This window comes from Chelonoidis abingdonii, chromosome 1 (genome assembly GCF_003597395.2).
Source record: "Chelonoidis abingdonii isolate Lonesome George chromosome 1, CheloAbing_2.0, whole genome shotgun sequence".
Lineage (NCBI taxonomy): Eukaryota > Metazoa > Chordata > Testudines > Testudinidae > Chelonoidis > Chelonoidis abingdonii.
The window spans coordinates 164,138,854-164,154,006 of NC_133769.1; the positions used below are offsets into that span (position 1 = coordinate 164,138,854).

General features: G+C 41.7%; 1 protein-coding gene across 2 annotated transcripts in view; it reads left to right on the forward strand.

Annotated features, from left to right (window-relative positions):
- The window catches only part of NME7 (NME/NM23 family member 7), a 170,894-nt gene that overhangs the window by 96,155 nt on the left and 59,586 nt on the right, over positions 1 to 15,153 (forward strand). For both annotated transcript variants that reach the window (XM_075072346.1, XM_032790961.2), the window contains 3 exons: positions 4,221 to 4,285; positions 5,620 to 5,688; positions 13,549 to 13,650. In XM_075072346.1, the coding sequence (XP_074928447.1) occupies positions 4,221 to 4,285; positions 5,620 to 5,688; positions 13,549 to 13,650 (236 nt within the window). The remainder of the gene's footprint in view (positions 1 to 4,220; positions 4,286 to 5,619; positions 5,689 to 13,548; positions 13,651 to 15,153) is intronic.

Sequence of the window (15,153 nt, forward strand, 5' to 3'; positions counted from 1 at the left end):
AAAATGTAAAAACTTAAATATCTTAGAAACAGTAGCCAATCAGTTGTTTTAATTGTCATATTTGAATTCATCACATCAAAATACATAATAAATACCACGTTTTATCTCTGAAGCAGACGACTTCTCAAAAATTGTAGACCAGTGTAACCTTAGTAAAGAAGAAACACAAAAAGCTGAATGGTAGATTTCTGGTATCCTTTATTCCTCTACAACATAGATTTTGCTAACTGCATTTAAAACTGGTGAGTATAAAAGTCCAGTAGAGAGCAGGGCTTTGTTACTCACAGACCCAGATACATGATGAATATTTTAATCAAACAGTGTGTGTGTGCCAACCAGATAGACTGGTGAATGGCTAACCATTATTTATGATAAAGTTTGAAAGCAGAGATCTTCAGCCAATGGTATAGCAACCATTTCACAACAAGTAGTTCAGCCTTTGCTATTCCTTTGCTGCTTCTCTTTTTTCCTTGGCTCTCCCCAAAAATGTGGCTGTTGGTTTCAGGAATTTAGGGGATGGAGGATCCCTTCCTCTTTTCCCTCTGCAACTGTCCTAGTAATCCCTTAATTTTTGAGTGTATAATGGTGACTGTGACAGGTTGGATCACAGAAACCCCCTTGGGAACTCCCAACTGATGTGCTGAGACTACTTCTAACCTGTTTTCCCTGCCAGCCTGGGACTCCAGTGCCCTGCCTGGTTTGAGCCAGACACACTAGCCTGCTGCAAATCCAGACCAGATCTGAACCACATCCCCCAAAAGCTGCAGGCTTAACTGAAACCAGCTTAAGAAATGTTCCAGTCTCCAGCATTCAGATAACCAACTCCCAGTGGGGTCCAAACCCCAAATAAATCTGTTTTACCCTGCATAAAGCTTATACAGGGTAAACTCATAAATTGTTAGTCCTCTAGAACACTGATAGAGAGAAATGCACAGCTGTTTGCCCCCACAGATATTAATACATACTCTGGATTAATTAATAAGTAAAATCTGATTTTATTAAATACAAAAAGTAGGATTTAAGTGGTTCCAACTAGTAACAGACAGAACAAAGTAAATTACCAAACAAAATAAAATAAAACACGCAAGTCTATGCCTAATACAGCAATACAAATGAAACCTCACCCTCAGAGATGTTCCAGTAAACTTCTTTTACAGACTAGCCTCTTCCTAGTCTGGGTCCAGCAATCACTCACACCTCCGTGGTTACTGTCCTTTGTTCCAGTTTCTTGCAGGTATCCTTTTGGGGTGGAGAGGCTATCTCTTGAGCCAGCTGAAGACAAAATGGAGTGGCCTCCCAGGGGTTTAAATAGACTTTCTCTTGTGGGTGGACACCCTTCCCTCCCCCTGTCTAGAATCCAGCTACAAAATGGAGTTTTGGAGTCACATGGGCAAGTCACATGTCCATGCATGACTCAGAACTTACAGGTAGCAGCCATTGTTCACATGCTACCTTGAATGTCCTCAGGTAGACTTCTTATGTCGATTGGAGTCTTCCAAGATCCATTGTCTGTTAAGAGTTTATTGATTGGGCACTTAACTTGCAAATTCCTTTCTAAAGAAGCTGACCAAATTCCGTACTAAGGCTGCTTAAAATCAAACAAATACACAGCCAATATTCATACAAAAATGCTACATACATACAAATAGGATGAATATGTTCAGTAGATCATAACTTTTGCAGACATGTGTTACCTGGCCTGTCTAGCATAAAACGTATTCCAGTTATGTCATATTTACTTCCATAAAGCATTATGGGGTGCAACGTCACAGTGACAATTCCCTTCTCCACCACAGATTTCCTGAGTAACCTTGGGCAAGTCAGGCTGTGTCTACACTGCAAGCAATAGGGCTCGAACCCTGGTCTGGTCTTCACTCAGTCTTGAACCCTCCATCCCTATAGTGTCCTGGGATCCTAGTGTCCAAGGATCCCAGGACAAACAAATCTGTGTTTGCCCCCACAGATATTAGAGATTTGTTTGTAGATGGAAAGGGGGTTTGAGCTCAAACCTGAATCTGAGCCTGGGCTTACATTGCAGTGTAGACAAACCCATTATATCTCTGTGCCTCGGTCAGCTCTCTGTATAATGGGAATAATATCTACCTACCTGCAGGGGTGTTGTGAGGTTAAATACATTAAAAATTAGGAGCTGCTTAGATACTGTGGTAAGGGAGGGGCCATATGACTAATTAAGATAGATTCTACCTCAGGTTTCTTGTGTGACCTTGGGCACATTCCTCTCTTTGTGCCTCAGTCCCCATAAGGTAGATGTTATCCCAATTTTACCAATCTCACAAGAGTGTTGTGATGATACATTTATTAATGTTTGTGAGGCACCATATCAAAACATAATTTGACACCAAAAACTCGGTCTCCACTCATTTCTAAATACCAAAATTCCAAACAGCTGGCCTCAAGCCAGATGCCAAAACCTCCAGATTTCCCTCAATAACAAAAATAGGTCACATTTTGAAAATGGGAAATTTTGGAGGAAAGCATAAATTGAAATGCTTCCTCAAATTGCAGTTTGTATTGACTTTAACATGAAAACGACAGAAGACGAGTTTGGAGGTACTGCATTAAATCAATTAAAGAGCTTGCCCCTCTTCTTAAATTTAACTGAAGCTGCCATCAATATGTTAGTGGGATGCAAAATTCAGCGCCGCTATGCTGGACAAATCTATGGGTCCTGCAGAATTCAGGTCCTGAGCATTTAGGAAACTTGTGTATTAGTTTTCAGTCATAGTCTTAGTTACTGAGCTTATTCTGTACAGTGCTAAAAAAAACCTTTCATATTAGAGAATTGCTAATTAAGGTATTTAATGACCAAGTCAATCCTTGCTCCACTGAAGTCAATGGAAGTTTTGCCATTGACTTCTGTAGGAGCAGGATTTCACCTCATATCTTCAAGTGTTGAGCAAATACTTTACACTGAACGCCTACAGATTGAGTGATGGTTTCTGCTCAGTAACTCTCATCCATGCGCTTTCTGCTTTTGGGTAAATTTTTTACCAAATATCTTTCTTGGACTTTGAATGACAAAGTGTAAGCCCCATCTCTTTGTCATATAGGCTGTCTAGGTATTTATATTGTATCCATCACCATAGTGTGCTACAGTGTACTCATCTAAAGAAATAACAATACCTCAATACAAACATCACACACAATGGCAGGATGTCTCAGTATGGTTATTCTGTGGCTACACACCTTGTCCTCTCCCTCCCCTGCCCCTAAGACAGGCTACTAGAAGAAAATGGGAGGCATTCTCCCCTCTCTCTTCTTTCCCATTCCCTATGCCTTCTTGAAACAACAAGAAGAAATCCTGGGAGCACCAGTTCATTTACTTCAAGTTCCCAGTACATCATTTGGTCTTCAGTATGGGGACATCTCTATGATCATCTCTGCTTGCTCTTGAACAAATGTCTGGAAACCCCTAGAACTATATGAAGTGCTCCTGAGAGTTGCAGGAAGTTCTGGAGCACAGGCTGGGTTATCCTGTGGATACAGTGTTTCTACTAAGTTCTGCCTACTGTTGCATTGTATGCTAGACTGACATAGTTTCTCAAAGAGCCTGATCCTGTGAACACAAGTCCCATCCCACCCCACTTCAGTGGGTTTGTTGATGGGCAAGTATACTGAATAGTAAGTGTTTTCAAGAATGAACTCCAAAAAGGTATGGGACCATATTCTTCTCTGTTGTACCTTCATGGACTTCCATGGAGTTACATCAGAGATGAGCTTTTGTACACAATTAATCGTGTTTGTTACAGTTGTGCCTAGGGACTAACCAAGAGTAGGGTCCCATTGTGCTGTATTCACACAAAGTAGTAGACAGTCCCTGTCATGAGGCACTTGCAATCTAAATATTTTAAATGGATGTTTATATAAATGGAGTTTTGGGTGCAAATATAGGGTGAAGTCAATGCGAGTTTTGACATTGACTTCAATATGGCCAGGATTTCACCAGTCACATTATTCATACGTTGCTGCAAATGTTACTTCAACAACTGAATGAAAACTCACTTGGAGAATCACTTCCAAAGGATTTCAGAAAGGTTCGGATATCTGAATTCTGCGCTTCTGCATATTTCAGCTTTATAGAGATAACATAAATGCTGTGTTTTGACAAGAAAACAGGTAGTATATGAAGTACCTGCTATACCTATATACTGTAAATTTCATTAATTTGTTTATGAATGTGTGTGTTTGTATCTCCAAAGGGCTAACTGGAAAGATCATAAAAGCCATCCTCGATGGGGGTTTTGAAATCTCGGCTTTGCAGTTGGTAAGTATCTTCTTGCATTTCATATGTTTCCGTTTCCCATTTTAACTGGATCTAGGGCACAATTGCGTGATTGCCACTTTCTTTTAATTAAAAAAAAATCTCAACATAGGAACGTGGACTGTCAAATTAAAGATGTATTGGGAAGAATGTTTGAAGCCTGGCACTTCTATATACATCTGTGATGCAGAATGAGTCTCTGTCTTAAGATTTTATACTGCTACCTCTCATCATAGTATGTGAGTGCCTTCCACATAAAATCAACAGCAATAACAGAGTCCCTAGTGGACTTCATGGAGTCTCTGGTGCCTCTCCCTTTTTTAGGATCAGAACTGTTTGGGGCTATGTTTTTGTTTCTTGTTTGATTGGGTGATATGGTTGTTGCAGGATTTGGGGGGAGAATTGTTTTCATTTTGTGTTTTCATTTTTTTGAGGGGACAGTTATTTTTGTAGATATGGTGTCAAGGTTGTCAACATTGGGATTTTTTTTTTTTAAATTTATGGTTGGTGTGTTGCTGATGGGGGATCTTGGACAAGTCCAAGTCACTTTGCCTCTCTGTGCCTCAATTCTTCATCTGTAAAATGGCAGTAATACTGATGTCTTTTTATAAAGCACTTTGAGATCTACTCATGAAAAGTGCTAGGTATTAATAATAATCTGCTTAGAGGTTTTTTTTATATAACATTTAGTGTAAATTTAAGATAGGATTTTCGAAGTTGCCTAAGGGATTTTGAAAATCCCACCCTTAATATCTGTGAAAGCCTTTGAGACCGAAATCATCTATTTGGCCACAAAGCAGTTTCAACATGGGAAAAAGCAAAGCAAACGTTTCCTCCACATAACCCCTGCTAATATGCCTCAATTCTGACCTGGAAGGACAGACGCTAGAATTCAGAAGGTAGTTCAGCCTCCTTGGCCTATTTGCTTGCTCATTGAGACTCCATTAATGGAATCAATTAGTACAAGCTGACGTTCTGGGCTTTCTAATCAAATTTGGAATTTAGAGTACAGTTACGGTCAGAAAAGGAACTGTGTAAAAATGGTTTTATTGAATCCATCCTGCTCCTGATTTCTCTTTAAGTGGCATCTGCCAACTTCATGAAGAAAATACAATATTTACTGCTTAGCTGTATGGGCTTGCTGCGCTATTGAAGAATGATCTGGAACCTATCTGCCTCGTGCATCATCAGCAAAAGAATCCTTCAAAGCCTTCGTTCCTATCACAGGGGAACCTATCAAAATACTTTATGGGGTAAATAAAGAGTATGCTAAATGCTTGCTTGATTTTTCTCCTGAAACAGTTCAGCTAACATTTTCACCCTTTTCCTTTTCATAGTTCAACATGGAACGTGCGAATGTGGAAGAATTCTATGAGATTTACAAAGGTGTTGTTGCTGAATATGCTGTAAGTATCAACTAGAAAAGAATCTACTAAAAAATAAGATAGCAATTAAGGAGAGGTGGTCATCTCTTTCTGTACTTAGGATTGTGACTAGAGTTCTGTCAGGAGTCTGATTTTGAACACTCCCTGAGTTGGTCCAGAATGAACCAATCCATCTGAAATACCTCATGTATACTCTAAGATAGGAGAATTTTTTGTGGGAAAAGTGGAGGACCATTGAGCCAAGATATTTATGAAATAAAACAGATTGGAAAAACAGAACTGAGCTATTTCACTTTAGTAGAGCTGGTGTAATGGCTAGTTTTATGTTGTTGAATGGCCTATTTCAAAAGTGGTTTGGCCTAGAAACTCTGCATGTATTTATTCCTTTCTCCTCAGTGGGTCCTGGGGTTTTTGAGTATTTTTATGATGGTTGGGTGGTTAATGTCATACGTAAGTTGATCTGTCTTTTGAATCTCTGTGAAATCGGTGTGGTCTGATAGGCATATTGTAACCTCAGTGGGGTCTGATGTCTGTGTACATTGTAATGCCTTTGAGCACTGGCACTGAAGGCTTCCTGGGTGCTTGTGGACCAATGGGAATATAATAAGGTGACTTTGTATTTCTGCAACACCCTCCCTCTGCGGATTTCAGTGCACTGTGCAAACAGTAATGAAAAGAGACTTACAATGTCCCTGGGAAGTATGTAAATTATATGGATTAAGGTGTCAGCATTCCAAAGAGATCTGGCCATTTGACTTTTATGCTTCAGGGAGTGCTACTGCTGTTAAAAGTGAGATTATCACTTCCGTCTCTGAATCCAAGTACTTAAGTGACTTTCATCAGTTCACTGGTGAGACTCTCCTTAAATCATCATCAGCAAACATATTTCTTGAATGGTTCACCCTTAGCTCTGAAGTTTATTATAGTTGGCATTATGGAGGGATGATTGCTGGATGTCCATGTCATAACCAGCTCTTTCTTCAGCAATTAAGATTTGATCCTGGTACCGAGTATTGAGAATATTTGCAAGAAAATGAGCTGGTGATAGTGCTTGTGCCGTTCGTTTTTTTTAATGCTTGTAATTTAACACTGTCCTTGCATATTTCTCTTTTTAAGATCTCACTCAGTTCCTTCCAAATTTCAACAGAGTCAGCAAGAAAACAACAATTTCCCTGCATTTTGTTCAAGGCTGCAGATATAGGCTTCAGGGTATTCAGCATGTGTTCAACATTTCTCTTAAGCCCAATGTTGAGAACTTTGGCTGTGACAGTGCCCTCTATTTTTTTCATGATTTTGTTCACGAAATGTCATCAGATTAGGCCAATTCTTGATCTAGTGATCAAAACAGTCCACTACTGCGTTCAATCGCACGTCTTGTGGGAGAATTAGCCTGGTTCCTCCCACTTTTTTCAGAACAACTGCTGCAAACTGGTTGTTACGGAAGTATTTTGCAAGTTCAACAACATTAACCTTTATTTCTGGAACACTGAAATCTTTGACTAGGAGGTGCATCAAATGAGCACTGCAACTGTATGTTATTAGCTTGGGACTCTCTTCTAAATAATTTCTTCTCATTTTAGATACATTTTTAGCATTGTCTGTGACCAAGCTGCATACTAGACATTTGAATTTTTTTTCACAGTTTGTTATAGCTTTTACAGCTACTTCTACTTCTTGTAAGTATTCTGCTGTGTGTGCATTTCCTGATGTATCAATTGTTTCTGTAAAGAGGACATTCCCTTCTTTTGTTGTCCCACCAGCACATAGAACAGGATCATTGTGGACATTGCTCCACCCATCAAGACTCAGGTTAACAATTTTATCCTCTAGACCTTTTGCACACTGCTCAGTTTCTCTTTCATATACTTTATCCAGCTGTTTGCCTGTGACATCTGCTCTGTTGGGTGTACGGTATCCTGGTCTTAATGACTGAACCATGTTAGTGAAGTGTGAGTTCTCAATCATACGGAAAGGAGAGTTTGTTGCATAAACAAACTGGGAAATTTTTTCATCAATTACCTCTCTTTTTGTAATATCCTGGTTCTTATCACAAACTTATCTATGGTTGTTTTTGGATGGTGGAGATTTTTTTTCTTTTTGCTACAGGTGATATACTGTGACTGTTACATACATGATGTGACTGAAACACTATCATTGGCAGATAACTCTTAGACTATAGAAAATGATGGTGATCTTGAAGGTGGAGAATCTTCAGAATCCTGTATGTTGAGATGGATTCTCCTAAACAAAATAAGTCAATGCAGTTGTTTAATTATTATTACCATATTGCTCATTTAGTATTACTCATTACTTTAAAGGTGAAATTGTAAAAGGAAGATCTGCCTATTTCAGCTATTTATCTTTTATCACAACTGCATCTAAAATGATAGTACCATAGAGTAACAACTATATTTTTTGATCAAACATGAGAATTCAAGAATGGTCTAGAAGGAAGACAGGCAGTCCTTAAAAAAGAAGTATGACATAAAAAAGTTTACCAACCTGAAGATCCTGCATATTCAGACATGCAGGGCCGGCTTTAGGGCAATTCGCCCGATTCCCATGCCTAAGAGGGCCCCGCGCTTTAGGCGCCTTTTAAATTTTTTTTACTTACCCTGGCTGCGGTCTGCTCCGGGGTCTTCCATGGCCCCGCTCCCCTGACCAAAGCGCCGGTGGGAGCGCGGCTGCCCCACAGCCCCGCGGCCCCGGCTGGAGCTCCAGCCGGAGCGCCGCAAGCCCCGCGGCCCCGGCTGGAGCTCCGGGCCTTTAAATAGCCCCCAGAGCCGTGGGGTAGCAGGGGGCTCTGGGGGCTATTTAAAGGGCCAGGGCTCCAGCAGCCTCTGCCACCCTGGTCCTTTAAATAGCCGCCGGAGCCCCGCCGCCCCCATGCATTCCCCAGGGCTCCCGCGGAGATGGATTACCAGGGGCACTTCAAACACTATCATTCCAGGTGCTTGCCAGTCTGAGAACACCTCAGGAATTCAGCACATTAAATCCTGCCCGGGCACCCTAGACTTCACGTGTAGTTCTCATCTGAATCAGTGCAGTTATTTAATTACTATTACCCGTACTGCTCATTTAGTATTACTCATTGCAGTCACACAGTGGGGACCCACACATGTGAAACGGCAGTCATTAATAACCAATCAACAGCATATATGATGCAATGTACATAATATACAATTTTATTATTTATATAGTTATGGAAAGTAAATAATACATGGAAGAAATGGAAGGCTTTTTTTTACACTTTTTTCTTTTTAAGTCAACCCTGCCAGGGCCCCCCCAAAAGTGTTCGAATTGAGCACCGCAATTCCTAAAGCCAGCCCTGCAGACATGTTCCTTTCATCATCTTCAACGCAGCTTCCTCCTGAGAAGGAACACTTCTCATGATGTTGTTTCATTCGGGCAATCAGGCCTTGCATTTCTTTGTTGCACTGTTTGCATTTTGCACACATGCCTGTCTTACCCACAGATAGAGGAACTTCATTAAAACATTCCCAAAATGGGTCTCTTTTATGGCCTGCTGACATTATAGGTATTCCTTTCTAGTGAGAGTATGATGTGGTAGATATCAAATCAGTGAAGGCTACACTCAGAAAGACCTCAAGCCTTCTGGAATATGCTGCTCAAATAGTTTCACTTTTGTTTCTATTGTCTGTCCCTCCCTTCTCACATTTATCTCAGACTTCTCCTTGTCCAGAGCTATTCTGCCCCCAAAATTCTATTCATTGAACTTTTTGAAACTTTGCACCTTTAGAGAGAGGAAAGGGATTGACTCTGTGTACACATTTGTGGAGGGACAATAGGGCTGAAGTCTGTTATTTCTCACCGCTGGATATTTATTTATTTATTTATTTATTTTAAAACATTTTTGCTGTTAACAAGCATGTTAGCACGAGACACACATCCACAGTTTGAGAACTGCAAAACTAAGCATCTCTGATGGTATCTTCTAGACTGAGTACTGAGACCCATTGGGTAGATAAAAAGATTAACCTAAATAATCTATACAGAAGCTCCTGGAACCCCATAAGATTGGGTCCCTAATCCATGAACTATTGGAACTCATTGACAAAACTTTTCTTAACAATTATATAAATATATTGTCTCATACTCTAGAATTAGAATTTATAATCTCTATTCCATGATGAGATAGCTTTGAGCTATAATGTATCTTAATTAAAACTGTCTTTAGATGTCAGAGGGGTAGCCGTATTAGTCTGTATCCACAAAAACAACGAGGAGTCCGGTGGCACCTTAAAGACTAACAGATTTATCTGGGCTTAAGCTTTTGTGGGTAAGAAACCCCACTTCTTCAGCTGGAAGGAGTGAAAATTACAGATACAGGCATAAATATCCTGGCACATGAAGAGAAGGGAGTTAGCTTACAAGTGGAGAACCAGTGTTGACAGGGCCAATTCACTCAGGGTGGATGTGGTCCACTCCCAATAATTGATGAGGAAAGGTCAGTACCCAGAGAGGGAAAATTGCTTTTGTAGTGAGCTAGCCACTCCCAGTCCCTATTCAAGCCCAAAATGATGATGTTAAGTTTGCAAATGAATTGTAGCTCTGCAGTTTCTCTTTGAAGTCTGTTTTTGAAGTTTTTTTGTTGAAGGATGGCTACGTTTAAATCTGTTGTTAAATGTTCAGGGAGGTTGAAGTGTTCTCCTACTGGCTTCTGTATGTTACCATTCCTAATGTCTGATTTGTGTCCATTTATTCTTTTACGTAGAGACTGTCCGGTTTGGCCAATGTACATGGCAGAGAGGCATTGCGGGCACATGTTGGCATATATCACAGTAGTAGATGTGCAGATGAATGAGCCCCTGATGGTATGGCTGACGTGGATGGATCCTCTGATGGTGTCGCTAGAGTAGATATGCAAACAGAGAAGGCAACAGGGTTTGTTACAGGGATTAGTTCCTGGGTTAACGTTTCTGTGGTGTGGTGTGTAGTTGTTGGTGAGTAGTTGCTTCAGGTTGGGGCGCTGTCTGTAAATGGGGACTGGCCTGCCTCCCAAGGTCTGTGAGAGTGAGGGATCGTCAGTCTGTTTTCTCACTTCCCCAAGTGGGTATTGTAGTTTTAAGAATGCTTGATAAAGATCTTGTAGGTGTTTGTCTCTGTCTGAGGGATTGGAGCAAATGTGGTTGTATCTTAGGGCTTGGCTGTAGACAATGGATTGTGTGATGTGTCCTGGATGGAAGCTGGAGGCATGTAGGTAAGTGTAGTGGTCAGTAGGTTTCCAGTATAAGGTGATGTTTATGTGACTGGCTCACTACAAAAGCGATTCTCCCTCTCTGGGTATTGACACCTCCTCATCACTTATTGGGAGTGGATCATGTGCCAGTATATTTATGCCTGTATCTGTAATTTTCACTCCATGCATCTGAAAAAGTGGGTTTTTTTTACTCACGAAAGCTTATGCCCAAATAAATCTGTTAGTCTTAAACGTGCCACCAGACCCTTCTTTATCTTTAGATAGGTTTTTCCGTCAAAAAAATCCAACTTAAATAAAAAATCCGATTTTTTTTTTTTTTTTTAATCCACCCTGATTTGAAGCTAAAATTTTGAGTCAAGACCTCCTGCAAGCCCTCTGTGCCTGGAGCACTCAAGTGAAGGAAACAGGATTTCCCCAGGTGGAGGTCTGGTCTTCTCTGAGGTAGAGAGATACAGGAAATCTAGTCAGATGGTAAGAGAAGACACTTCCACCAAGAGCAGTGAGGTAGTGCCAGTGGTAGGCAACTGAAAGGAGCAAGGAGGGAAGGAGGAGGAGGACCTAAGTCAGGATATGATCTTCCTATATGTGACTCCAGTCTCTAGGGCTTTCCATCCTGTTGTGGTGGTTGGAGGTTTTTTTTATTATATTTTTTTAATGACTTGAAAATAATCATCATGACTGGTGAAATATCAGGGCAGAAGTTGTTTCATATGCAAATCCCAGTTTCCTTTTCAAAGATCTTGTCCTCATTTCCTAGGAATCATCATTAGTCATTCAGAAGTGAGCTTGGCACACAACTATCAAATGGTCCTTCATGAAAGGAGAAATTGAAATAGTTGCCCAAGATTCCTGCTTTGCTGGTGTTTCCTCTAACTGCCTAGGGCAGGAGTCCTTAGATAACTGTTAGAAAAAAACAAACCACAAGTGATCACTTTGTAAACACAGTTACACTTTTTGGGATGTGCCATTATGCTGTGTACTGCTAGAGCAGGGATTCCCAAATGGTGAGAGGCGAGCTTGATGTTCCATCCATTCACTTCACAGCCATTGTTTAAGAGGGTAGTATATGAACCAATGAACTTTGGAAGCAGCTGCGCTAGAGCTTGTTTCATAGTAGTAATACCATCTAGCATTGCACTATAGCTGAAGGCATCTGGTCTTCAACCTTGTGCCTCATAACCCAACCTAGGGATTTGGAATAATCTCACCCCTTTTTGAGTGCTTGTCTTCCTGTGAACACCCTATAATAAAAGTTCTGGGGTGAAATCCTGGCCCCATTAATGTCAAAGGGAGCCTGCTATTGACTTCAGTGGGGCAGGATTTCATCAGTGATCTCAAAAGGGATCTCATTGGGAAGTTGCTCTCATTCTGGAAACATAGCATTTGAATTTAATTCTCTTCGCATTTAATCTTAATTCTTATATGCTGGGGTAGGCATGATCCAGGTTTTTCTACCACCTGCCTCATCTCCTTGTTACCCTTTTCTTTCTTGTTCTCTGCTTGCCTCTGGGTTGACCTATGAGCAGCTCATTGCTGAGTGTCAGAATGGTGACATCTTAGCCTGTTCTCACCACTTTCGTCCATTTCCTATTCCTGTCTTCCCTTTTCCCAATCAGTTTCAGTTCCTTTCATTTGATTTGTTTAAAAAGTGTCTGCCCAGAGCTCTAGGTGCACACACAATCTATGGTTTGTGTTATGCGGGAGGTCAGACTGAATGATCACAAGAACCCCTATTTATCTTGTTAGCAAACTAGAAATTGGCACCAGTCTCTCTAGTTAAAACTCACCTCCCCAAATTAAGACCATCCTTAAAGAAAGAGGCAGTGTCTAAGGGAGGTAGGACCTAAAGCATGATGTAAGCTTTTGTCAGCTGAAACTGACAACTTAGTTTATACAGACTACGTACGTCAGGTTTAACGTGTCTCCTGTGGGAAATGCTGCCAAGTAAATAGGTTCCTCCATTCTGAACCAGCTGAAGATTCTAAAGCTATTCCTACACTACGCACCTTACAACGGTGAGGTGCGCTGTGTGGTCACTCTCTATCACCGGGAGAGCGCTCTTCCAGCTACGAAATAAAACCACCTCCAATGAGGGGTAGTAGCTTCGTCGCTGGGAGCGCGGCTTTCACCGACGAAGCGCTGTCCGCACCAGCGCTTTTCGTCACTAAAACTTTTGTCGTATGGAATATGGTTTTTCCACATCCCTAAACAACAATTTTTTTAGCAACGAAAGTGCCATTGTAGACATAGCCTAAACGTTCTTCAGGTTTAAACCCAAGTACAGCAAGTTGCAGTAACTTAGTCTGAAGGTGACAAAACTATGGCTCTCTGTAGAAAGATCCATGTGAGGAATGAAAAGGTTGCAACCTCAGACTAAATGCAGAGAAATAAACGTACTTTGCAACTGCTGGTACTTGGGCATCCTGAAGAAATTAGAGATCCAACTTATCCTCCATGTTGTGAACCTGAATAACAAAATATGGCTAAATTCTCTCAACTAAGGATGCTGGTTATACCGTCTGCCGTTTCTTCTTGCTGTTTCCTCCAACATTTCCTAGTAATTTCTTCTTCTTTGTGTTTGGATCCAACTTTGATGTGAACTACAACTCTCGGTAACACACTAACAAACTGAAATTTGTTTTAATCTTTTCCTCTTCCAGGAGATGGTTACAGAACTGTGCTCAGGGCCTTGTATAGCACTAGAGATCAGACAGCGTGATCCTCAAAAAGTATTCAGAGACTTCTGTGGGCCTTCTGATCCTGTAAGTTACTTGTTTAAAGAGAAATATTTGAAAGGTGATATTGTATATGTCAAACTGAAACATTGCAGCATTGCTCTGTTACTGTATGTGTTTTTCACTTTTCTTGGAAACATTTAGCCATTGGCTACTGCCTGAGGCCGAATCCTAAACAAGGTAGATCAGTGGTCTCAAACTGTAGGTAATCCACCGATCCTAGGTAAACAAAGTAATACAATTATCAAAAGAATACTTATGTGAAAATACAGTGTCAAGATAAAAGGCATCTTAGTAATTGTTTTCATCAATTTTCACTGGACGGCAAAGCACTACAATAGTTAACCAAAAAAATGGGCTGATTTTCCTTTCGGGCCAGAGTAAATCAGTGTTACTCCACTGAAGTCTGTGGTAATCCCCTGGTATCTTAATTGGTGAGAAGAAACTCTTGGAGTATGTCTACGCTGCAATGTAAGCCCATGCTTGAGCCTGGGCTCAAGCCTAACCCTCCATGTGTCTACACTGCAATTGCACTAATCCAGGGCTTGGACCCAGGATCCTAGGACTCTGCAGGGCTGGAAGGCCCGAGCTTGAGTTAAGCTGGGACCCGAGTCTGAGCCCTTTTGCTTTGCATTTTAGATGCAGCCCGCTTAATTTGAGTCCCTGGTGTCAGCCAGAAGTATCCCAGAGTTCTATGGAACAAGTTCCTTAGTCCTCTCTGTCCTGACAATCTGCAATCCATTCTACTGAAAATGGGAGCCCTTTGCAAATGGCAGCAGCTCAGGTCAGCTTTAACCCATTCTTTTCTGATCACTGATCTGCAAGCACACTATCAGAAAGCCTCCTGGATTTGCAATGGAGAGTGAACCGATCAAGCCTTTTGCAAAGGATGCTGCTTGCTGGTAATGTGCAGGGCAGACCGTAAAGTTTTTCCACAGTGCACAACAGTCCTAGGGCTAGAGTAACCACATTTTTGGGGGAAGGGAGGTTGCTGGGATGTGGTTACTTTGTCTTGGGTCTGTACACTGCAGTGTGGATGTCAGAGCCCAAGGTTGTAGCACAGGTTAGAGAAGCCTTAACATAGGGTTAAAATACAGTGTAGATGCGCAAGCACAGAGTTCCCTAATACAGATCAGCTGACTCAAGTCCCACTAATCCTGGGCTCATAGAGATGAGTAGGGGGGGCATGCGGGGTCAAGTGCCCCCGCCCAATTTCTGCTTCGCCTGGAGGGCAGAGGGCTGGAGGGGGAGGAGCCACCCTGCCCACCCAGGATAGGCTGCTAGGGACAGAGGCCGAGAGAGCTGGAAACATGCCCCGGGGAGTGGGGACTCTGGCTTGCTCAGCTCTTGTTCCCGGCGGGCAGAGTGGTTCACCGTTGCCACCTCCCCAACCGGGCTCTCTCTTAGGGAGCCACTGAGCTGCAGAGAATCAGCGACCCAGAGCAGCCAGCTTCAGCACATGAGAAGCGGCTCTGTCCCATTCCCTGCCTGGGTCCAACTGCCAGCGAGAGCAGCCAAATGTGCCGGGGT